The 25,809-nt window shown below is 39.3% G+C and overlaps 1 protein-coding gene across 1 annotated transcript; it reads left to right on the top strand.

Moving 5' to 3' along the window:
* Nucleotides 1-17: 17 nt before the first annotated feature.
* On the top strand, nucleotides 18-25,809 carry kitlga (kit ligand a). Its single transcript, XM_037253813.1, has 10 exons — nucleotides 18-353; nucleotides 18,495-18,605; nucleotides 19,011-19,067; nucleotides 19,499-19,651; nucleotides 20,511-20,688; nucleotides 21,407-21,466; nucleotides 22,466-22,563; nucleotides 22,734-22,843; nucleotides 22,928-22,975; nucleotides 23,228-25,809. The coding sequence occupies exons 1-9, from the start codon at nucleotides 339-341 to the stop codon at nucleotides 22,956-22,958; spliced, it is 813 nt and encodes a 270-aa protein (XP_037109708.1). The 5' UTR covers nucleotides 18-338; the 3' UTR covers nucleotides 22,959-22,975; nucleotides 23,228-25,809.

The following is a 25,809-nucleotide window of genomic DNA, read 5'->3' on the forward strand; positions in this document are numbered from 1 at the left end:
GCTCTCTCGCTGTAGTTTGCATCCATATTATAAAGCTTTTCGCCCTTCCTGCGCGGAAGCCTTCTGGATGTACGTGTGCCGCTCCGACGCTTTTTGCACGCCGCCTGCACAACGCACTCACGCACTCACTCACTCATTGACTTGAGTCGTCCAAACACCTTCCACCACGAGCAGCAACTTCAATTTTTTACAACTATTTTTTTTTGGCCTCCTCTTCTGGGATACTAATTTTGACGCGTTGGATATGTGCACACAAGATGATGACAACCCCTTTCCTGCCCGTAGAAGTAAAATAAAATAGGCTTTCGCGCACTCGAGCTTGTCCCCTGTCGTTCCATATGAAGAAGCCAAAAGTAAGTGTGGCTTTTTTAAATTATGATCTTTTTTTTTTTTTTGCATGCATGCATTGTTGCAGCTTTTTCTTTGTTGCGCGTGACACTTTTGCACGTTGATTGTTAATGGCGCTGCGCGAGGATCGACATGTGTGCACACGACGGCGCACATTTGACTTGAGCACAGCAGCATAGTTTTTATATTTTGATTGCGCTTTTTCATTTTGGTTGGCTGGGTCACGACCCAGAACCGAAGCGGATTCCTTGAAAGGTGTAATATTTGATTTAATCATCATTGTTATAATAATTATCATTATTAATATTATTCTAATTATTAGTAGTTAATAAATGTGATTTCTGTAAGGTCAGGTGGTCAGTGACTGCACCACTGCTCCAAACAAGAATACTGTATTTGTATGAACATGGGATCCGGCACGCCCACGACGCTCGTGAGGATAAGCAGTTCGGATGATGAATAAATGAAAAACACTACATTTTTATTTATTTACAATTTATACTCGTCAATTAACCTATTGGTGATTTTTTTTTTTTTTTTTTTTATGTAGTGCTTGAATGCTTTAGGATCACTCATACCTAAAGCATTCAAACTTTGTACCGATAACTTGAAGTTGATGAACCTGATTGTTGATTCGGTGCGATGTCTTTGAAAGGAACTTGTGTTATTACAGAACATAGTTGAAATGTTTTTAATTGACAAGTTACTGTTGTGAGTGAACCTTCTGTGGGAGGATGCGATCATTGAATACACTGCTGTTTCATCTCTGACTCTATTGGAAGGTGCTTAGCCTATAAATGTGATTTTTGTCCAAAATGTGCTGTCTTCAACTCATAGTCCATGAATGATCATTTTGTGAAAAGATGTGATTCTTGAATGCGCTACCGCTGCTTTCTTATTATTAAGAGTAGCGTTGATGTTTTGGTGAACTATCTCCAACTGAGCCTATAATAGGTTTTCTTTCTTCGATGAACGTAGCGACACAGCTTCAGGTTCAAACTCTTCAACCTTTGATTTAACTAAGCTCCACAAACACACCCTTGCTCCCAAATATACAACCTTTTAACCTTTGACTTGCCCACCCACCCCCCTTTTACTACCAAATATGCACACACGCCCTTCCCCCTGCTCCCTCCCACGTAGATCCCCCCTCCCAATTCTTCTTTAAAAAAATGTTTTTAGTCACAAGACTTCCTCTAACCGTGATGCAAATTGGCAGGATAATCATTGCTTCAGATTCAGTTATTTGAAAAGTATTGCGTTGCCTCAAGAAAGTGTTTTTATGTGTGTGTGTGCGTGTGTGTGCGCACATGTGTGGTTTTCCCTGATTTCAACTATTACGTCCATGTGTGGCAGCATAGTGAGCGAGTTGTTTGCATGTCTGCCTCACAGTTGAGAAGTTTTTTTTTTGTTTTTTTTTAGCTTGAAATTCTTGGCTTTGTTCTTTTGGGCTCAGAGCCTCCTGTGAAAATGTTTGTAAGATTGCACCCCACCATTTCAACTTTGACATTGATGTAGACCAGCACGGTGGATTAGCGGTGGTGCTGCCTTCTAGTTGGGAGGTTCCTGGTTTGAATCTCAGCTCATGTCCACCACCTGTAACCACCATGGATTTATTTTTTCTTATATTTGACTATTATGGTCTGTTAAGCTCAATTGTAATTGGTATTTTCAGTGTATCCAAAACAACAGCGACGACAAACTGGGTTGCACCTCGTCTTCCTCGCGATCCTCAAACGGCTCTCACTTCTTGAAGTTATCACTAATAACTGCTGATGTTTGCTTCGCTCGAAGATGTGCAAATTTGCCCAACCCACTATCCCTCCGCCGTGTGAAGTTCGGGGCCGTTGAGATCAGTCAGTGAAAGTCATGATAGATCTTCATCAGCCCCACAAGGCAAGCCGGGTTTGGACCTCACAGAGCTCCTTTGACGTAACGGTTGTTCGTGTCGAGATGATGGAAAGGTGATTGACACATGCTTCCCCTCAGGCAACCGGTGTCCTTTGTGAGCACGCTTGTAAAAAAAAACAAAAAAAACCCGTTTTTTTTCCATAAAAAAAATGGGCCTCAACGATTTGAAGGGATTTCGCATTTGTGAGCGGTGAACAAAAGGCGATGCCAGACTTACTGTTTTGGATCGTTTTCTCCATCATTGGAGCAGATGTTACGCTTGTGAGCAATTGTCACCTGGCAAGAATCCAACTGCACTTCAGTGTCAGTTTAAAATGATTGATAAGCCACGCATTGCTCCAACATTTGACAAGATTTATGCAATTCATGGCAGGTTTCTCCAAGCGGGATTTGTTCTCCACAAACCGCACGGCTTGCTACTCTCCCCACTAATAAAAACTTTTGGAGCAGGTGTTCATTGGAAGTCAGCATTTATGATATTATTCCCTTACCGCTCTGTGCTCCCGCCCCTCCCTCTACGTATGTTCCCGGTGCCTCAGCTCGTCCTGAGGTACCGAGCTCAGAGAGGATGGAGCCCCTCCTTTTGGAATGACCTTCCATTAAATGTTAGCCAATCCTCCTCTCTGTCCCTCATGTCCAAAACACAGATTTTTATTCCTTGGCTTTGTATTCAGCATGAAACTTACCAATTGTTTCAGTGTTTTATTGTATTTTCTACTTTTATGTCATTGATTGATTAATTCGTCCCATTTTTACCTCCTTGGCAGCACATTGTGAGCAGCTGTGGTTATTTGTAAAGCTCTCAATAAATGAAAGTGAGTTGCTCCACTTGTAACAAGTGTCTCACCGTTAAAATGTTCCGAAAGTATTTTGCACACGACCGCATTTTGAATAATGATAACACTTCATTTCCCTCACGGGATGAATAAAGTATTCACTGTCTACAAATCTATCAATCTGTCTGTGAATTACCGATCAATCTATGAATCATCTCTGTCTCACACGCGCTTGCGCACACACACCTTGTTTAACAATGGTATTTTTCACATCAATATTTACAGTCATTTGTACTTTACGAGTGGATTCGTGATGATATTATGTGACTTTGTACAAATACAGTTAACATCAACACATCAGGAACAGATCTCTGTTCGTAACCTAATGAAAGCTAATGAAAATTCCAAATCTGTTGTTAGATGTGTCGATGTGTCGAAAGGTGGCCTTCACTTTTTCGGTGTGATGTTTGATAGCCCATTATTGAATTTACCAGTTTGCCTGGTTAGCAACTATTTACACCTCAACTTTCATAATAACTTCATTCTTATGACATTAGAAAAATGTTTTATTTTTTTAAATGTTCTGTATACTTATTGTGTCAGTCGTTTTCAAATAACAAGCCAGGATATGGTGCAATAAAAATGTTTTTTTTTCCCCCTCCCAATTATATTTATTCGGATTATTTACGCAATGGGTGTGCTAATGTTTTGATGTAATTCACTGATTGCAATTTGATGATCTATGACACTCAAGGTTGTAATGTTACGGGAAAGAGGGTGTATGTAACAGTACAAGAATGTATCAATCTGGTTTCCTGTTTAAAATGCTCAAATTATTGCTATCAGTCTTAAAGATTACACTGGCCAACGTATTTTGACACCATTTCTTCCATCAATAAATTGCTCATAGTGTTGAAAATCGAAACATTTTGCGAAAGAATTTTTAACTGACGCTCATGTTTGTGTACATAAGTGATTATCGCAGCTACATCGCCGGGGATCTCTTGGTAGAATTGTCATGTTGTAGGCCTACGTGGTTTTTGTTAGCTTAACGTGACCTCAAAAACGGGTCATCCCCCAAATTGATCCCGCGTCCTTGATTAGCCGCCGGGTGTGTTATCGGCTTACACGTGTCTTAAATAGACACTTCCCTTTTCCCACCAGGAAAAACAAACAACTGGTCGTAAGTTTGAATGATCTTGCGTTTATCACCTTAATTTAAACACACTGCAGGGAGCACTGACAGCCCATAGTTGGCATTAGCGTAGCCCATTTCCACCAAATAGTCAGTCTGAACGGGTCAAGTTTGGAACGACCAGTCCAGTTTTGATTCCAGCGCCCATAGGTTTCAGAATTATGTCAGGATTTCACATTTTGATTTCAAGCCATGGTTATAGTTTGTTTGTCTAAAGTTTGAGTTCGGATTTCAAGCATCAGTTTGTCTTTCAAACAATCATCAGGATTTGGAATTGGGGCTTCATGTCAGGGTTTCAATCAAGGCTTTCAAAAGGTTTGTGGTTACAAACTAATGGTTCAAAGGCTCGCTTGGGATTTTATTTCAAGTTAGCCTGTGTGTTAAACAGATCAAATCAGACAAGTGATGTCTGGAAACATGGAAGAACAAAAAACGCCTCTAACGACAAAGAAGAGTTGTCTGTCGAATTAGTAAGAAGCCTCGGGTGTGTCCCGTCTCTCTGTCTGGCGTCCGCTCTTCTTCATCCGTATTAGATCGAGCGCTTTAAGTGTGCCCCGGCAGACAGGCAGAGCTCAAAGGCTAAATTGATTAGCACGTGAAGGGCAGCGAGCGAGCGAGCGAGCGAGCGAGAGTCCATCGGCGGGAAAAATGCGGCACACTTCCTGTTTTTCTGCCTGCTTTGGTATTTAGCCTTTTCATTCTATTGCTCAGTTGTCCAATTTTTATCAGTATGTTTGGTGATAATGATGCGCGGGCCATAAAAAGACTTCAGAGGCGGTCAGAAGTCTCTTATCTTTATGATTTTAGCGCCATCTGTGAGCGGGACGAAAGACTCAATGCGATTATGCGGAGTTTAAAGGAAACCAGAGTAGCCAGAGATGAGTTATTGTTTTGTCCAAAGCGAGCTGTCTAATTTTGCTGGCATGCTACTACTCACTGGCAAATCCTGAATCCAAAAATGTTTGCAGTTTTTATGTTAGCAGTTAGTTTTATCGCTTCCTTTCGATGGACCATGGGAAATGACACTAAAATGGCGGGTTCAATCCAAAATGGCAGGCTTCCGGTGTCAATGGGAGCGTGGCATCATCTGCTTTATGGTTTTACTCATGATAAACAGGTGGAATTTTGGTCAAGATGTGCTTGTGCTACCTACTACCAAAACCGATGTTCAATGATCTTCAGGGCTTCATTTTCCAAAACTCTTGGGATGCGAACCAATTGTTGATTTTTGGTACCAATGAAATATTATGGATAAGTTCTTGTCTGCCAAAATAAGCCTAAATTTGCCACCTCCCACTAAAAACTTCTTGTATCTTTTCTGGGCATGGCTTTGAAACCTTTTTCTACGACTGGCTGTTACCCGAGAGTTTTTAGACTGGCTCACGTGTCAGAAGACTATTCTATTTTTTGGGCATGTCTTCTTGCAACTACTCATGATGATGTTCAAATTTCATGTTGAAACTAGCTTCAGCTGCTGAATTTTCCAAAACATCTGAACTTTGCCACCATGCTTTGCCCGCACGCTAAGACAAAGTCAGGAATAATTTAACATTGCCTTATCTCGTTTACCTGCTTCAAATTTAAAAGTACCTGGACTCTATCTTGAGAGAAAACAGGTTCGTACTTAAATGACCCCTGAAAACAGCCCCCAAAAAAATGTCCGACATGGGAGACTTCCTTTGTCTTTTCAGGCATAGCTTCTTTTTGTAGGTCTAAACATGATAAACCTGCCAACCAAATTTCATGTCGCTAAGCCAAATCAAGGATGTTTTAACTCCAGCCAATGCTGGACCTACAAAGAAAACATCCCCGAATAAAAAACAATCATTTGAGATCAACATCTGGACGGCCCAGGCAGCCTCAATCATCTGCGTTGGTAATCCCGACCATGAAACATATCGCAAAACAATGACAGAGCCAGAGATTAGTGTGAAATCACGGAACCCGTGTCATGCTAGGTCCTGCATGTTTCGTTTTATAGGATTACATCTAGCTAATGATGCATGGGGGGGGGGGGTCGACGTGGCCGTCATCCTCAAATCAGTCACGCAGGCTTTTACTTGCAAAGGGCAGGATAAAGATGAATTTGCGAATTTTTGGCTCCATCTTTTGAACCTCAGCGCATATGCTGAGATGCATCAAATGTTCATTTAGGCCAAACTCTGACTCATCTTAGTCAGACTTCAAATCTTAAAAAAGTGATGCTCAACATTTGAAATTTCGATTTCTTTGTGTGTCTTGGCATGTGAAGAAATTGACAATAAAGCAGACTTTGACTTTGAAATTACACCTGATAATGTTTCCTCAGCATGCACGAATATTATAAATATATAAATATTGTGTCCCAACCTTAACTTCAATCCTCTTGGCTCAATGTAACATGAATTTAGCAACACGGCAATAAAGAATAGCGTGCATGTATCAGGTCAGAAGGTAACCAAAACAGTCCAATTGAACTTAAGTGACTTTTTTTTTTCTTCTACAAATGTCAAGAGTGTGAAAAATATTTGGCAGAGATGTAATGCTTTTTCTGGTTGCTTGCCCTGTAGATAAGAATCTTAATCTTGTGCAGCAGTTTGTACATAACCTCCAGATGTGTGCTGTTTGTTTGACATTATTTATCAGGTATTTCAAGAGGGATAATGGAAATCCTGTGAGGTTCACATTGACGCTCATAGTTGATTTCTCAGCGTCAGAGTTGCATTTCAATACAAATCAAATCAAACAAATAAATTCACATGGCTAAATCCTCTTTGAACAGCTTGAACTTGTGACTCGCCGGCTAATTAAAGTCAGTACATCTATCAACTAGGCCGGTATCATGTTTTCCAATTAAGCGTCTTCCGGGAAATTAGTCTGGTTGAAAGAGGTTTTGCACGCAATCCTGCATACCAGCGTGATAGTTACATGGTTAAAAAAAAAAAAGTACTTCAGGGCTATTTTGACCTTTAGTACCTTTAGTTCTACTGCAGCGGGGAGAAAAAACCTGACGGTGAATTCTTCAAAAGTCACAAATTTGTTGTCCTTTTATGCACATTGGATACAGAAAAGTAATTAATTTCAACAGTAAAACAATGTTCTATTGATATACAGAAATGCAAATTATTGTAAATATCAAAATAAACCTAAATTGAAATCAAAGTCAGTTGTAATCATCATTCTCATCTATTATGTTTTATTGGAGTTAATTGATTCAATACATAGACAAATATTTGAATTACAAATAAAAAAATTAATGCACCCAGTTTAACTGGCTAGTAATTACAGGGGAAATGTGTAAATTGTTGCAAAATATACACTATTAAATGGCAGTTGATTCCAATAATGACTCATTTATTTGATTAACGATGTTCATGTTATTTACAATAACTAAATAATTTAATGAAATTAATCAATACAATTTGGAGAGGAAAAAAAACAGGTAAATAATTTTAACAAATGTATCATAACTTGGGTTAATGTGGGCCAAATTAATTGTATGTTGCCTGCAAGCCAAAATTTGTTTGATCACACCTTACTTTGTGCTCCGGGAAATGTCTGACAAAGCAGTACGGAATTGTATGTGCTGAGTCATCATTTTACCTGATGACTCGTAATGTTGCCAGATTGAAACCATTAAAAATAACATTTGTAGTCAAATGTAATGGGTGTATTCTTAATCTAAATGACTATGCCTCTCACTTTTACACTCAGTATAATAATTCAATTATGACCAATTATGGTGCCATGTGTCCTTACGTTTTACACAAAACAGCAACGTGGGAAAAAAGCAGCTTTGACGGGAAGTGCTTTGTAAGTCACACTGAACTACTGAAGAGCATGTAGAACTATTTTGTCTGTTTTGAAATCCGGGTAGCCCTTAGAGTGGAGAAGTGTTTTCAGATAAACTTCATTTGATTTTCTTAATTTGACCCTTTGAAAGCACTTGGCCAACTGTTTTTGTGCTTCTTGGATAACTTCATTTTTTCCAAAATACAGTATTCCTCAAATGTAATGAAATAAATTGGATTTAAAAAAAAAAATTAACAGCAAAATTCACAACAAAAAAAAAAGTAATAGATATTCACTTGTATCCTTTTTTGTGACTCTGCCAGTTTCTCGGTCAGCCTGCTGATGACAGCTCAGCGGCCACATTCTTCTGTGAACAGCTCATAGTGTCAGCTCAGGTAAAGATAGACAACAGCTAGAGGCCCAAAAAGGTCTTGTAAAAACTAATTTATAGTTTTCTTCGACTTAAAAAAAACAAAAATCAAGAGATAAGGTTTTAAGGACTTTATTATTAAAGACTTTGGATCCTATTTTCATGCCCAGTGCAAGTGTGGCATTGCGCAGAGGCGGGCTAAACATCATTTGAATATTTATTATTCATTTATTTATTTATATCCGAATGTTTTATATTATATAAATATTATGTTGTATATTATTATATAAATATTATTATTTATATTTATCATTTATAGAGCTGAAATTTCACCCCAAAACCCAATTCCCCCTATACCTTATAACTAACTTATCAGTAGTGGCGTATGTCAAATTTATGTGATATGTTAACATCGTATCAGCGGTTTTTATTGACCTTAAAACGTAAGCATGAACAATTGTTTGCCTGGTTTATTTTTTTATTGATACCAAATAAATCCTTGCCGAATACGTAGAAAAACATTGTGCTATTGCGCCTTCAACCGGTGGAAAAATTTAGTCACTGAAAAGACAACATATGGAAGCTGCTCATATGAGCGTGACAAGCCTGATTCCATATGCAGGGCTGGAAAATAGCCAACCGGCTTTGATATCGTTACAAACGCACGTCATTGGGGGCATGTGATCGAGTTTAGCTTAGATGTTTTATTAAGTTGAAAGGGGGTTCTGGCAGAGGAGAGGGGGGGCCCTATGGTTCATGTCCTTATGTTTAAGGCAGAGTTTCTCAACCTTTTATCTAGCTAAGGCTGTCACAAATAATTATTTTCATAATTCACAGATTGTGCAATGCGCTCTCTTAGATGGCTGTCCTTGGGGGGGCACAGCCCTGTTGGCGCCACCCTCTCTGCACGCCCCTGGCATAGTGAAATGAACAAAGATACATCAGAATCGTGCCATCATCACAAACATTGGTCCACTTATGTTTGACATGTGAAGGGACAAACCTTTGCAATCTTCACCAATATTGTGATCTGATATGTGCTGTGCGAAAATGCTCAATGTTTTCCACACGACTTGTCTACGTGTCAGTTTCTCAGCTTCTGGTGTGACCAGAAGGAATCAAATCACCCAGCAAAAATCAGTTTGCTGTCAGCTGTTTTTTTTTGGTCAATGCTCTGTGTGAAAGGTAGCAACATCAAATTTGGATCTGAGGTCACATTAGAGCACAGGTGTCAAACTCAAGGCCCGGGGTCCAGATACGGCCCGCCACATCATTTGATGCGGCCCGCGAAGACAAATTGTGCATCAAATTCGTGTGTCATGACTAGAATTGCAAATTGTCTTCACTTTTAATATCTTTTCTTTTTAATATTAGACCAGTTTTTACTCATCTGGTTTGAAAACGAGGTATTTGTCAGTTTGTTTTGTAGCTTTTACTGAATATAATATGAGGTGCTCATCCATTTATTTGGGTTGACAGTCATAATGGCCCTCCGAAAGAAGCTACAATGCGGCCCGCGAAAAAAAGGAGTTTGACACCCCTGCATTAGAGGAAGAGACAGCAGTATTAAAGAAATCTACAATGTTGCGTAAAACGCACTGACACGGTATGTTGGGACAGGGGTATGAAGTTTAAAGGGAGTTAACCCCCAAATCTTCTTTGTAATACGTTCAGTGTAGCCCAACTAGTCAAGCCACAGTGTTCTGATGATTTTTTAGTTAGTTTTAGTTTTAGTTTATTGTTTAGCACATATTATTATAACAAATAACAGTGCAGGGAGGGAGACGAAGCCTAGGGCTTGTAAGGAGCTCCACTCCTGTATAATCAAAGTGCACAACAAACAAAGTGCTGTGACATCAAATATTATTCAAGTGTTTAAGAAAGAAAAAAAATAATAATAATATATATATATATATATATAAATGAATAAACATCAATGAATAAACACAAGCATAACTAGCTAAATATTAAATCGTCATATTTATATATGCATATATACGAAAGTGAACGTATACATACATAAACAAATACACTATACAAAATGAGAAACAAGAGAAACAAAATTTGACACTTTAGTGATGTTGAAACAATCAAAAACACCAGGTAAGAAAATAGCTGAGCGGAAGCAGAAGAACTGCAAACAGAAAATAACAAAACAAGGAAGAATCAGGGTATAAATAGTGGTTTAAGTTGATGTTCTTAGTATGGATCAGCTGAGTGCGGTGGAGTAATTTTGGACTGGTAGGATCATGAGTGGAGAAGGTGGTGTTTCAGGTGCTTTCTAAAAGCAACCTGTGAAGATATGGATCGAATATGGATTGGTAGCTCATTCCAGAGTGAGGGCCCTCTAAAATGGATATTGTATTGATGGCGTGATGTTCGACAGGACGGTGGGTGGAGATTGTCCCCCTGTCTTGTAGGATAAGAATGTAATTCCGATACAAATGCGAAGAAATTATGAAAAGTGGCTGGAAGACAGTGTTTCCTGTATATATATTTATGGGTGAGTAGACAGGTTTGATGAATATTTACTTTATCAATTGGCAGTAATGAATAGTTTCTAAACAATGGTGCCGATGGTTCATATCTATTTGAAAAGAGATCATTTTTAGGAACTTCTTTTGTATGATGAGTAATTTGCTGAGGTATGTTGGATATGTAGCTGCCCAGACTATGTTGCAGTAATTGAGTAAAGGAAAGAGGAAACTATAATACAGAGTGAGATGAGCAGACGGATGGACCAAGGGACAAACTTTTCGTAAGATACCTAGCGTTTTCATGGATCTTTTGCAAACCAAATCAATGTGTTCAGACCAGTTTAAGTGTTTATCTACTATAACTCCTAGGAATTTAGTGCTAGTAACTTGATGGATTTCGTTATTATTTATGTAAATTTTGGCCTGTTCTTTGGGGTAAGATTTATTTATATTGCAGAAGATCATGAAGTTACATTTGTTTATATTGAGTGACAACTTATTTATTTTGAACCATTTTGTAACAGCGTGCAACTCAGTATTCACACGTGCAATGAGGAAATTAAAATCCTCGTGGGTGGCAATGAGATTGGTATCATCCGCAAATAACAAAGGAAGAAAATTTGAACAAGACATGGAAAAATCATTTATGTACACCAAAAATAATAGAGGACCCAATATTGAGCCCTGCGGGACCCCAAATAGTATTTTAGATCTGTTGGAAGAACAACCATTTATATATACATATTGTTCTCTGTTGGCGAGATAGTTTGTGAACCATTTCAGGGCAGAATCGTTCACTCCATATCTCTCTAGCTTAGCGATGAGGATCTTATGGTCGACAGTATCAAATGCTTTGCTTAAATCTAGAAAGACACCAAGAGCGAATTTCTTATTGTCAAGAGCCGTTGAGATGTGGTTGGCAAGCTGAAGCAGTGCATGCTCAGTAGAAAACTTTTTGCGGAAACCGTATTGATGTTTATAGAGAATATTGTTTGTTTCTAGGTGCTTTGCCAATCTTGAGTAAACCAGTTTTTCTAGAATCTTGGAGAAGCAAGGAAGTACGGATATAGGTCGATAATTACCATATTCATTAGTCTCACCAGCTTTGAAGATAGGAATGACTTTAGCAATTTTTAATTCTTGGGGTACAATGCCAAATTTTAAAGATAAGGAGAAAATGTGTGTTAGTGGAATTATTATTGAATGAATAATTTTCTTAATAAGTATGCTTCTGATCTCATCATGGCCAGGGGCCGAGTTTTTCAAGCTCATGACGATGTTGTAAACTTCCTCAACACTAGGAGGGTCAAGAATGGAGAGTGAAGGAAACTGCCCTTTAATAAGGCAACAGGGGCTTGTATCAGAGGTTGAGAAGCTAGATGCCAAGGTAGCGCCAACATTTACAAAGAAATCATTGAAACCATTAGAAATATCTATTGGGTTTGAATGAGCTCTATTCTTCCCCAGCATCTCATTTGGGGTCGATGTTTTTGATTTCTTGCGATGTAATAAATGGTTGATAAGATTCCACGTTGTTTTGATGTCACCGGAGGCTTGTGTAAATTTATCAGCATAGTAAGTTTGTTTGGTTTTCCTTAGTAAAGCTGTAAATCTGTTTTTATATTTCTTGTATGTTTCTATATTTATAGGGATGGGATTTGCAATAGATTTTCTATATAGTTTATTTTTTTTACGTGAAGATTTTTTTAGTTCATCCGTTATCCATGGTTTCCCCTTAGAGTTATTTTTACGACTAGAAGTTAAAGGAAAGGAGAACTCTAATGCATTTGTGAGTATTGTTAGAAGGGAGTGATAGGCTTTGTTGACATCTTGCAACAGGATAACCTCATCCCATGACACAGAGCTGATGATAGATATAAAAGATACCATGTTTTTCTCAGTAAATTTGCGGAATTTCATTTGATCTCCAATATGATCTTTGATTTCAGGACTACTATCATTGTGGATGAGATGGAAGACAGGTAGATGGTCGGATACATCACAGATCAAAAGGCCAGATGTTATCTTGTAGTCTAGAGAATTAAATAGGATATTGTCTATGAGAGTGGCCGTTGAGCTTGTGATCCTGGAGGGTTTGTTGATAAGAGGGAAAAGTTTCTGGAATATAATGTATTCAGGAAGTCTGCTGTATGTGACTGCTTAGATTCAAGCAAATTAATATTATAGTCACCAAGTAAGACACATAATTTGTTTTCTTTGTTTATAATTTCTAGAGTAGAGTCGAGGGCTTCATTGAAGGTGATTTTATCAGAGTCTGGTGGTCTATATATACATCCAATTATCACATTTTTGTTGTTTATAAGTGAGCAAGAGGAGAGTTCTATAAACACAGATTCTACTACAGTCATGTCAAAATTGACACTTAAATCCTTTCTGGGAGAGAAATTTAAGTTATCAATCACATACAGTGAGACTCCTCCACCTTGCTTGTTTGGTCTACAGGAATGTATAGGAGTGTAGTGAGAGAGAGGATAGCTAGATGTATTATCAACCATCCAAGTTTCAGTAAGAGCTATTACTGAAAAAGAATGTGTTAAGGTTGATAAATAGGTTTTTAGACCATCATAATTTTTAGAGATACTCCGTACATTGAAGTGGACAGTGGAGAATACATTTGTTTGGCAGTGGCCAGGAGGAGTATTGCACAGTTTGTTAAACATATCTTCAGAAAAATATTCACATGACATTTCAACAGATTTTAAGGGAGTGTAATTTGTATCTGGGTTAAGGAAGGACTCATAGATACCAGCATTAGCATTCTCTAGGTCAAATGAATTAAATAGTAAAGAGTCAAGATTCGGTGGGACAGAAATTCCTGCATTTGTGAGAATGTCACTGGATGGCATGAAAAGTGTAGGGGAACTGTCTACCTGAGATGGATGTCCTCCCTGCCAGTCTCTGTTTGCCTTGTTGTACTTCGCTGTAATCCATTATTTTCGTCCGGAGGGTCCATAGGTACCAGTTAATGGTCATTAGTTCAGCCATTGTAAATGTTTGGTTCCCCCACCACCAGGCCACATTTCTTCAGTTCCTCCAGTTCACTCACAACGAGAGTTTTGACATCTTCTGGTGTTGCTCCGTTTGTTTTAATCCATATTTTACAGTTCCTGACCCACGTTGCGAGAATCTTGTTTTCCTTCTTCAGTTTGCGTGCGTTCCAGGCTATCTCAGCATTCTTCTTAGTGAGGTGCTCATTTAGGTAAACACCCGTTCCTTGTAGCTTCCTCCCTTGCTTCAAAAGATCCACTTTATGTTTCCTATTTGCGAACCGAATGATAATTTTCGGAGGATCCAGTGGTCGTTTTCGGTTTCTTGGGAGTGTGTGACAAGCGGCAATGTTTCCTTTCTGGAGTTTTCATTTGTGGAACGTGATTTAAACAAGCAAAATCCGCCGGTTCATCTCCGGGGGCGGCCATTTTGTTTGCCACTTGCTAACACAGTTGCCAGGTCACCTCAGGCCACAATCCATCACGGCTCACCAGCCAAGTGGTGATGGGTTGTGACCTGACACCTAGAAATAGTGATGTCATTTTCAGTCAAGTGGCAAAATGGCCGCCCACTGTGATGGAGAAAAGCGGCTTAACTCATAATTCACAAACACAATCACTAGTTGAGGCACATACGACATGTTGTCAAGAAAAAAAAAAAACGGTGTTGACTTTCCTTTTAACACACACACGTGAAAGCAGGTGTCAGTGTCCAACAACAACTCCTCGAGACTGAATGTCACGCCAGACGGAGGCAGGATGCCGTCTCTCTGAAAGGCAACGATGCAAAACCAGGACCGGAATTTAACACCCACCACACCTTTGCTGAAAGCAAGCTGCCCTCATGTAATTTTCTAAAATTCCTGGCATCAGTGATTGTATCACAGGCATAACAAATGTAAGACAGCTGCTGTGCTTTAGGTACCACTACTAAAAACAATCTGCTTTACCCATGACACTTTGAGGTGTGAATGTTCCTGGTATTACCAGAGGCCTAATAGAGGCATTACGGCATTGTTGGGCTAATAAGTTCAACTCAGGAATCTCATTTTCTTCCTCTGTTGCTGCTCTGGGGTGGCAGAGGTGCCCCGTGGGCCCCTCCCTGTACGCCTCACACTTTTTAAACTTTTGTTAAGCCAACATTATAAAACCAAGTGGATGTTTTTTTGGTCACTATTAGCTCACAGCCCTGGTGGAAATTGTCCATACCAGTTTTGACAGCGTATATGAAATGATGTGGATTATGTGAGTGTATGTTGGAATCGATTAACTTTCTTAATGAAATGACGCCAAGGGAATTGAGTGCGTCTTTAAAGAATAATAAGCTTTGTTCTGAAGCATCCGTGTTTTTTGGATGCTTTCCAAACATCGAAGCAAGCATATTCATCTTGGGGTTTTAGCCGTTACCCGTGGATTTCCCCCTTTCAAGGCATCCCTAAAACAACGCTGGGTATGACAATTAGAAATGGAATAACATCCCGCCTGTTCTTTGTTTTTGTTTTTTTACGGCTTTATTTGCGTCCTTCCTGCCGCCGCTCGCTGTTCTTCCTGTTGTGAGCGACGCAAAATGTGGACCTAAGCGCTTTTTCGCGCAAATTGAAACAAGTTGCTGCGAGAGCAGTGTCGCAATCCAAAAAAGAACATGCCCGACAGGGCTCAACTTGCCCACATCCATTTAGAAAATTGGAGTTTTTTTCTTGTTGTTATTATTATTATGATTCAGTTAGGGTTCAGGTAGCATCTTAGATAAACACAATCTAACTTAGTGTCTCGCATGTGATCCTAACGTTACGAGTCAGCGCTTCCAGATCAAAAGTTCCGAGCATTCTGATACGCTACGCGTCACACAGTCAAATCTGTAACCTGTCTCTCGCTTTTTTTCTCTCGTGGGAAAACAACAGTGAATGGCAGCCTTCATGCTGGCTGGCACCGGCATTGTTGGCTTGCCTGCTCGTTATTGTAAGACGAGGAATGACACCTTAGGTGTTACTCAGAATTTGTGAATTTGCATATTAAAGATGGTTATAAAAACGATTGAAGGCTTAGTAATGTCAGAAAACATGCAAAATCGGTTTTCCTTAGGAATGTCAATCGGTTTTGCTAAGTCAGCTGATGTCCATGAGTATCTTGTTGCACGGACACTGATAATTGGTTTGCTTTCGTTAAGGAAATCACAACGCATTTATATTTTGAGACGAATGACATTTGAAAGATTTTGTTGAGTTCATTGTAGCCAATGGGAATTTTATTTTCTGGCTACTTCTGCTTTACTGTCATCGCATGCAGAGTTGGCCAATTGGTTGTTTCGTTTTTTTGGGCCATTACGCAGATGAAGCGTCAAATACGAAAAGACAGTCGTCGTTCTTTCTAAACGTTAGTTCATTTCTGAGAAATGTCCCCGCTCCCCACTTGTGTCTGAAAAGTTGGCTACGGCCCTACAACATCTAAGCTAACGTGTTTTTGTAGACTTTAATCGACTTGACTCTAAGTGTTTATGGAGTCTAATGAATCAAATCTAATTCATAAGTTTTGTTTTGAATCAATCTTTTTGTAAACATTGCTGACAGTTTGGTCTTTCTTCACCCAATGACTTTTTAGTCAACTCAACTGACCACAACCTAAGGCTCGATTTCCATGCCCAGTGCAAGTCCAGCATGAGTTTGGAGCTAAATCTACGCAGGGGTGGGCTGGACTGAGTTTTAGTATTTTCACAGACGAATGGCGGCAATTAAAACAAGTGCTTTGCACCCCTGTGGGCGTGAACACCATGGACGTGTCAATCAAAGCGGTTCCTCAAACTCCCGATGCACTCAATGACAAGGCGGGACAGGAAACCAAATTTGCTGGAATCCAAATAGGAATTTAAAGAATCTTAAGTACGTTTATAGGCAATCGCCCCCAGCAGCCAGTGGGGCAATTTTAAGAATAGAATAAAGACGATAATAATAACGATGTGCCAATCAATGGAATCCGCTGTCATATTTATTGATGAAACATCTACTTTACACGAGCTATGGCACTACAAATAAAGGTCCCTGAGCCTGACGTGCGTGTTTTATAAACACAAAACGACAGTTTCGTGTTCAGTGTCAACACTGAACCAAGACAAAAGCTTGTGTGCTGTTTGTAAATACAACAAAGTGCACTCATGTGTTTCATAAGGTGATAAATTGTTTGAAGACCACGTTTTGGGAAGGCATGCTGTGTCGTCCATTGGGCGAAACCCCGATTTCTGCTGTGACTGAGCAGTATTTGCTCATGTCTGTGGTTGCTCGCTTTCATCCGATAGCTTTCGCTTCATGTCGCAACTCAGTGGATGTTAAGAGACCTCGGGGAGCCTTGCCGCCGGTGGTCAGGAAATACTTTCCAAATGGAAGTAGACCAAATAGCCGCTAGCTTTTTAGTGTCAGCTTGGATTGATGTGCAAGAAGCCTGCTGAGTGGGTGAGGTCGAGGCGGCTTGCTGCTTGAATGCTTGTTCAGGGAAAGTTGTAACTATTCTTGCTAATTTATTCCAAATGTAGGAATCCATGCTAAGGCAGCAGCGTATGCTTAGCACCTGTTCGGAGGTTTCTAGGTTTGAAAATTGGAACTTGTGTCAAGGTTCACTCTTTTTAGTAGGAGTAAAAAGAAAATGGACTTGCGTACCAGGGGGGTCACTAGCTTTTATGAGCTGAGGGGGCTTAGCCTGCTTGCAGGAGATGTATAGAACGACTCAATTGTGAATGAAATTCACAAGCTGTGTGTAAAAGTTTACATTTGTAAATGTCGTGTTATTTTAGTCCGTTTATAACAAATTTGAAAATCTGTTTTTAGCAACCTCAAAAAAAGGGGAACTGCGGTGTATGTAAAATCTGCCGTCACAAATTCAATTCAATTAACAAAAACATGACAGAAAATAATTTAGCTTTGTGTTTAACAGCTACAGTTGGGTGGACGCCTCAAAAATGGTTGATTTGAATGACTCTGTTGCGATGTATAGTGGCTAATCACACAAAAGAATAACGCCGTGCTCGTTGTGTTCTAATAATTACCTTCCTTAATTGTTTCAAGTAGTACAACGTTACAAGTCTATTGTAATGCACCTTGCCTGAAATATTTCCGCCTTCCCGAAACAGGCGTGCCGATGCCTCTTTGGCCGACAGAAGGAACAATTTGTATACTGTACAATGCCCATTTTAATAACTTGAATACTCTGCTGTGCACACAAAAGAGTCGAGGCAAAGTGAAGCAATTGCATCAAAGTGCTACATAAATAAAGGATTGATTGATTTGATCGATTAACTTGCACATTGCTCCTAAGGGAAAACAAAAGAAAATTCTCATAACTTTGCTAACGATGTGACGTTACTAACAATGATGATTATTTGATGATTATTTCCAATATGAAATTAGGTAATGATAACAGCTGGAAGACGCACACACACGCACACACTGCTTGGACATGTTGTTCAGATTAGAAAAAGAATTTGTGAACTCAGCACTCGCTAGTTCATATGGAGGGTGAAAGAAGTTAAGGATCACGTGAACAATCTCAGTGAATCCCACGGCTTATTTTTCTCGATTGTCTCGTCAGATCATTGGAAAAATTCTCACAGTTAATGTGATTTTTTGTATGTCTGCTTGTGTTTTTTGTTAGATTCGGATAGGCGTCTGTGTCCATTTACTGCTGCTGATCACGCTCGGGGTGCATTCAAGTAAATTTGACGTCAACCCAGTGACAGATGACGTGTCAAGACTCTCGATTTTGGTAAGAACAAATGCTGCTTTCATCCCAAGCAATAACAACGGTGGCCTACTTTTAATACGTTCTGCACACAAACACTTACAGTAAGAAATGGAGCTATCATTCTCCGTAAATTCTTTTCGTCATGCTTCAACCTTGTCCTTGTACATCATAAGTCCCAAGTGCTGTCAATGAGCCAGCGAGAAGAAAATCTCAATTTGGCTGACAAAGAACATCTGGATGTGTTTGTGAGCTGTTCATTTTAAAGTTGCCAAGCCTCAACATAATTAGTGCAATAAATGGATGCATAAAGGCCTTGACAATTGTTGCATCAATGCAACCCACAGGACCACCTTGGAATCTGCTTTTGCATTCATGTCTACCGCCCTTTCGCTTCATTGCTTGTGTCTTCTTCTTGTCCTTCCACAGAAACATAATATTCCCAAAGACTACAAAATTCCTGTACATTACATTCCAAGAGAAGAGGTAAGACCCTCCCTTTACTGAAACCGTTTGGTGACTTTGGAACGTTTGCGAGCAGCTTCGTGTCAAAAGTCGCACGTGTGTGATGCAAACGTAGTACCAAATACATCAAAAAGAAAAACATATCTGAAGGATACCACCCAAAAAAGTTTGATTCCTACCAGAATAAGTCAACTAAATAGGCATGATTAAAAAAAAAAAGCTTGTAATTTTACAACAAAGTTGTAATATGTTAAAAAGTTGTATCCATATGAGAAGTCATAGTATGAAAAACATTCCCCAAAAATTACAAAAGCTACAGAATAAGTCATAATAATACCAAAACTAACAGTTAATGTTCCACAAACAGTTTTAACATTACATTCAAAAGCTACAAATGTTGTCGTTAGCATGTTTCTACTTGTATTGATTTTTTTGTTTTTTAATATTTGCAGGGTGGGATGTGCTGGGTAAAGCTCAACGTCTTCTACCTGGAGGAGAGTTTACAAGACTTAGCGCACAAGTTTGGCAACATTTCGTCCAACAGAAAAGACATTAGCATATTTATACAAATGCTCCAAGAGCTACGACTCAATATGGGCTCCGTGGTAAGAATTCTTCATTTGAATAGATTCATTCTGTTGATTTTTTTTTTATTCAATCACATTGAAATTGGGATGTCGCTTAAAAAAAACAATTACATTTGCAAATCTTATTCACGACAAAGGCAACACGTTTGTGTTGTTCCCTGTTCAAACTGATCAAAGCCATTTACGATGCAACGCATGACAAGAATGCTGCGACGGGCAACAAAAAAAACAAAAATTGAAGAGCGCTCTAAAGCAAACAAACACCTGTTTGGAACATTCCACAGGTGAACAGGTTAACTGCAAACAAGTGAGTTGAACAAAGACGGGGTGAGGTGCTGCCAGATCCAATAGTGCACCACACACAGGACAACATTTCTCAACATTTGATTTCAAAGAATTTGGGGATTTCATAATCTACGGTACATACTAGCACCGAATGATTCTGCAAATCTGGAGCAATCTCTGCACGTAAGCGGAAACAGACCAGAACCATCAGTGATTTCCCGTGACATTCGAGCCCTCGGGCTGCACTGCATCAACACCGGATTCTTTGTGCGTAGGATGTTGCCACGCGGGCTCAGGACTACTTCCGACAAACATCTTCTGTTCAAAATAGCCGTCGTTACATCTGGGCCGTGTAAAACGAAAGCCATAGATAGATAAACGCTGCAGGCTGGATTCTCTGGCCGGAAAAGTACGCCGGAAAGTTGTTTGTGGAAATTATGAACGTTGTCTCCTCTGGACCTCTCTCGACTGATATTAGCATCAAGCTAGCATCTGTGAATTTTTTTTTTTTATCATCAGTATGAACACTAAATATCTGTCGTGTTTGCGTCAAAGGTATTGAGTTTGTTTCTTTGGGGCTTGTTGTTTGCAGGAAGCGATCATGTACGACTTTGAATGCCACTACCGTGAGGAGCGGTGGCCCACGGAGCAATACTTTGCGTTTGTGTCCGACTTCCTGGTCAGCGCGCAGCACAGAGCCGACTCGGACGACTGCGAGCCTCCTCCCTGCCCCACCACCCCCCAAACACAAACAGAACAATATTTAAAAGGTGGGCGCTTGGCTAAGTCTCGATGAGACGAGCTAATGGACTCACTGAGCATCATCACCTTGATTTGCCTTTTTGAGGCGTCCAAATGATTTGTGTTGAACTTTGAACAACTTCTTCATGGCTATGTGGGAAAGTTATTTTAGGAACTGGAACTTTTGTCTCAGCCAAATCAAATGTTGATGTTTCGCTGGACCGCACAGTGTCGAGGACGAACGCTACAAATGTGTCACCCAAATGAGCAAACACAAATATTTGTTTGCGTACAATGAAGAAGTTTTACTGACTGCCGACAACTTAAGAGTGGCAAAAAGTTGAACCTCGATTTATTTGTGCTTCAAATCATCTTTTCCAATTGAAACGAACTAAAATAGCATGATATGAGTCCACCCTCCTGAAAACTAGCGCATGCTAATACCCCAGTTGCATCATGGGAAAATATGTATAAGCCATGTTAAGAACAGTATACTGTGGGTCAAATGCTAAAGAAAATTTGAACAGTATAATGCGGGTCAAATGCTAAAGAAAATAATTTTTTGTTTTGTGGGTCACGTTAAAGAAAATGTTTTTTTCTTGCAGGTGCATATGGCAAAGGAGTTGTTTTTAGCATTTAGCCTACAATGCTAGCAAATACGTATTTACAAGTGTCTTGAGTTACAAAACAGATTTTGCATGTATCTGTAAATATGAAATAAATGTTTGTCCTCTGTGCTTGTTTTAGAATTGCCGTCGTCCAGCAGTAAAAGCTCAGAGTGCGACACATCCACAGACTGCCAAACACGTACGTTTTCTTATTGCCTTGTCTTCTTCTTCCCACGTCATGCCAGCATGTTTGAGTGTTTGAAGTGTGTGTGTATGTATGTGACTTGTTAGCGCATCGCTGCGAAACCAGTCCAGCTGGTGTGTGTGTGTGTGACAGATTTGGAGGGAACATTTGGTGCGGTCACTTTGCTTTGAAATTCCTCCTCCTCCGAGACGGACTTCTATTCCTGAACCCTGCTCCTGCTTTTCAAATCTTGGAACTTTTCATGTGACTTGAGATAGAATCAACCATACTTTTGTAAACCATTAGCACGACCATTCCCCCCCCCCCCCACCGTCCCTTCTAAAAACTTCACAAGAACTGTTGCAAACCTCAGGGGAAGGCTTAGCGAAATATTTCACATGCAAACTATTCCGACGATCCTGTTTGACTTGTGAGTGTAAACACTGAATATTGTTTTAAGTCATTTTTAAGCAAAGGAAAAACAAATAATTGAGGTTGGCGGTTAACTTCCTCAACCCATAAATATTATTGGCAAACTAATGGCAGAACTTAAAAAGGTTTACTAAGCACTTTACAAGGCCAGGCATTTTATACACAAGATGACGCCATGTGTTTTGCATCGTTAAAAATAATGTACAGGTAGAGAAGCACTCAGTGAAAGTAAAGGAAATCAAAAGGAGCTTACTATTTTTTTTTTAACAATGAAATGGAGCAAGATTTAGGGAAAAGAAAATATTTTACAAATGTTTTTAAAGACTTTAGGCACTGAGGTGGGGGGGGTGCAAAGTTTTCAAGCTGGATTTAAAAGCATTTACACTCGGGGCTGACTTCACTTCTCTTCCATTTGCGTGCAGCATAACGGCAAAATGCTGACTCAGCGTGTTTGCTTTGAATACTGATTTCGGGTCGGGTTTTCAATGGATTGTTGATGTGAAAAACGTTGCCAATGCGGTTTTTGTTGCCGATTTTGTTGGCACGATTGATATTGATGTTTTTGACGTTGTTGACATGCAGACCAAGAAGCGCGTCTGCTTCCGGAGGTTGTGGAGCGAAGTCTTCTATCTTTACTCTTTATCCCGTTCCTGGCACTCATCCTGCTGCTCGTATGGAAGGTGAGTCATGCTCGTCACTTCTTTTTTTTATTTTTTTTTATGAACCATCTACGGCGCTTTCATCTTTGCCTGGAATTTACTGCAGCAGCCGGCGGCCTTTCAAGCCGCTGGAGTTATGTCAAAGCTGTCATGGAAATATTAAAAATGATTTCCCGCCCTCCCCCGAGCAGCTCAGATCGCGACGGAACAGCCGAGATCTTCCGCAGATTCCCGGAGAAGACGTTCACTTCACAAGTACAGAAAGGAGCGCACCCCCGCTAGATTCTCGAATTACAGAAAAGTACGTCTCGTTTGTCAAGAAAAAACGGACCCCGACTCATTTTCCTGGCCCATCTGACACCGTTGTTTTCTTCCCGTGTTTCAGAAACAAGTTGAACATGATTGAAACTGTGTAAAAGAACTGCTTCAGCTGGTAACTACATTTTTCATCTGATTCTTGAAGATATTTTTGTTGCTGTTGCTGATAAATTTTTGCTCTGCACATTTGTCCATTTCCTTGCAATTCTATAAAAATGAGTGACGATGTGAATAGTTACAGTAAATTTGATCATCTATTTGTGGCCCTAAAATTTCACCATTGGTCTCCTTGTTATTTAAAAAAAAAAAGTGTAGTTTGGAGCAATCACTCTTATTTTTTCTTTTTTTTGTATGTGTGACTCTCCAGGTGATGAAAGTATCAGTCCATAGAGTGAGTAACCACAATGGGGATTCCAAGAAACAAGCAAAGAAAGAAAGAAAGAAAAAAAAGACAACTGCTTCCTCTCTGCTGCCACCGCCACCAGCATTTTGTCAGCTCTCATCAACCACCGTTGACCCTTCTACTGTATGGATACGCTTTTCCATTTTGCTTTAAGACTGGCTTCGTTCATTGAGGAGTAAGAAAAACAACAAGAAAGAAAAAGACTGACGTTCCTTTCAAAGAAGCTCCTTCCCCAGTATTTCTTCTCCCGGACTTGATGGCATCCTCACAAACTTTAAGCAAGAAGAGAATGCCAGACTGTGACCACATCGATGTTTTTTTCCCCCCCCCCTCCACCTCCACTCACTGGATATTCCGCACACTTCGTCCACATTCTACAAGATCAACTTTGCCGTTTGAGTCTCCCTGTGGGGCTTGTACGCTCTATTTATTTATTGCCCATTGCAGAAGCACCTTTGCGTTTCACCCCCCGACCCCCGAGTAGGTAGCGGGACTGCTGGCTGAAGGCACAGGGTGGGAAAAGATGACACACTCAAATACAGTGGATCCTTCCAAATGCAAATGAGCACGCGCTAAACAGTACTTTTTAAAAACAATTTGAACTGTTGTACAACGCATTAACCATTGTTTTTTTTATTTTTATTATCCTCCGTATGAAAAATTGCAAATAATCTTTTTCTTTTTTCCACTCCAACAATAGTAACTGCTATACAGGTGTAACAATAATTATTATAATAATAGTATATTGTTGTAAAACAATTACATTTTTGGTTCCAGGCTTAAACTGTGGCCACTGTAAAAGCTTTACTCATACAGGCAATATGTTCATTTACATCTTTAGGTGTTATATAAGTGTTAAAAGAAGATAACCACTGTAAAAACCAACATGAGGTGCAACAATTTAAAAAAACTTCAGTAGCCAGCTGCGGCGTGAGAATGGCTGCTACGCAATCTTATGTAAACAAATTTTTGGACCTGAGGTCTTGGCTTTGGAGTGTCTACTGTATACAAACAAATGCTAGCTTCTATGCTAACTAAGAAAAATGACAAAAGAATGCAAAAAAAAAAAAATGAGCCATGAACTTTAGCCTAGTCTAATGACATGCCTGGTTTCCATTTTGCCTTACTGTCTCAGATCAAATCTGATTCACGTCAAAGACAAAAAGCTACATCAATTAGCGTCGCGCCAGTGGAGGCTAACCATATGAAACGGTCACCCTCGGAGGCTGCTTTGCGGCTAACAAACAGCAGACGTCTTCATCCAGCCGTACGTTTTCTTCCATTGTAAAGCTAACTCGTCTAAATCTACAAGCATGAGTCATCAGGATTGCATGCTTCACAGATGCTACATTCACACGTGTTTATGCAAGCAATTATTGGCTCCAAAGTGTAATTAATGGAACATGATGAAATTATAAATTTCCCCCAAAAATGTCGCTTCCAATTTAAAGAAAGAAAAAAAAAGAAGTAAAGATTAAAAGAAAAACACTAACACAAAGCATCTGATGAAATACTGATTATTTGTGTAATTTGGACGACAAGTAAATTTGACCCCATGACCATGATTCAGAAAATGAATTCAAGTAAATTTGAAATTTAAACAAAAAATTAACAGTACAAGCAAAAAAAAAAAAAAAAAAAAAGAGACAAATTTAAACTAGAACTGAGACAAATTAAACATGTAACATGCTAACTAAATTTTATGAAATTTAAAGACAAAAAAGTGGTGGTATCAGGTATTGTCAAAACATTTACAGTATATTAATTATTTAATATATTAGTAATTTCAACTTAAGTGTAAATATATTTCAAAAGAAAATTTTAGTTTTAAAAATACAGTATAAAAACAGTCCATGATGGTGTCAGGTACTGGGTTTATTTTAAATTAAAAAAAGAAAAATGTCATTTTAAATTGTTATGCGACTATGTTCAAATAGAATTTCTTTCATCGGTCCAAAAATAGAATTGTTTTAATAATAATGATAATAATAATAATAATTTAACTCAAAATTGCCCATGTGAGTCTCAGGTATTGTCCAAACATCTGCAATTGATGTAAGAGTCGTAATATGATATCACCGTGAATCACAATCAGTTGCTTTCTCGTTTATGCCCACATCAACGACACTGTAACTAAAATGGATCAAGTTCTCTTTGAAGATTTTTAACCGAAGTCCCCTTGTGCCTTTTGTTTGGTTAGTTCTCAACTCCTGCTTTGTGAGTAACGGTCAATCAATCCCAGACAACTGGCAGAACCGTCAATGAACGGATTCCTTGCACATCTTTGCAATCCACCTGTTTGCATTTGGCACCTTTGCTAACATGTTAGCCTCAAAAAAGGAGCTCATTTATCCCGCACGGTTCCCGAGATACTTCTGCTACAGTTCCACTTTTTCTCTGCCCGCCTTTCCATCCCCACACACTGACTTTTGACGACAGCTGTGAATGAAGCAAAATACGGTGGTGGTGCGTTTATCTTGAGAAATTCTGTTGTTCCTACTGATCCTGAAAGATATTATCTTTTCTTTCTAAAAAAAATAGATTTT

Source organism: Syngnathus acus, chromosome 6 (assembly GCF_901709675.1).
Source record: "Syngnathus acus chromosome 6, fSynAcu1.2, whole genome shotgun sequence".
Lineage (NCBI taxonomy): Eukaryota > Metazoa > Chordata > Actinopteri > Syngnathiformes > Syngnathidae > Syngnathus > Syngnathus acus.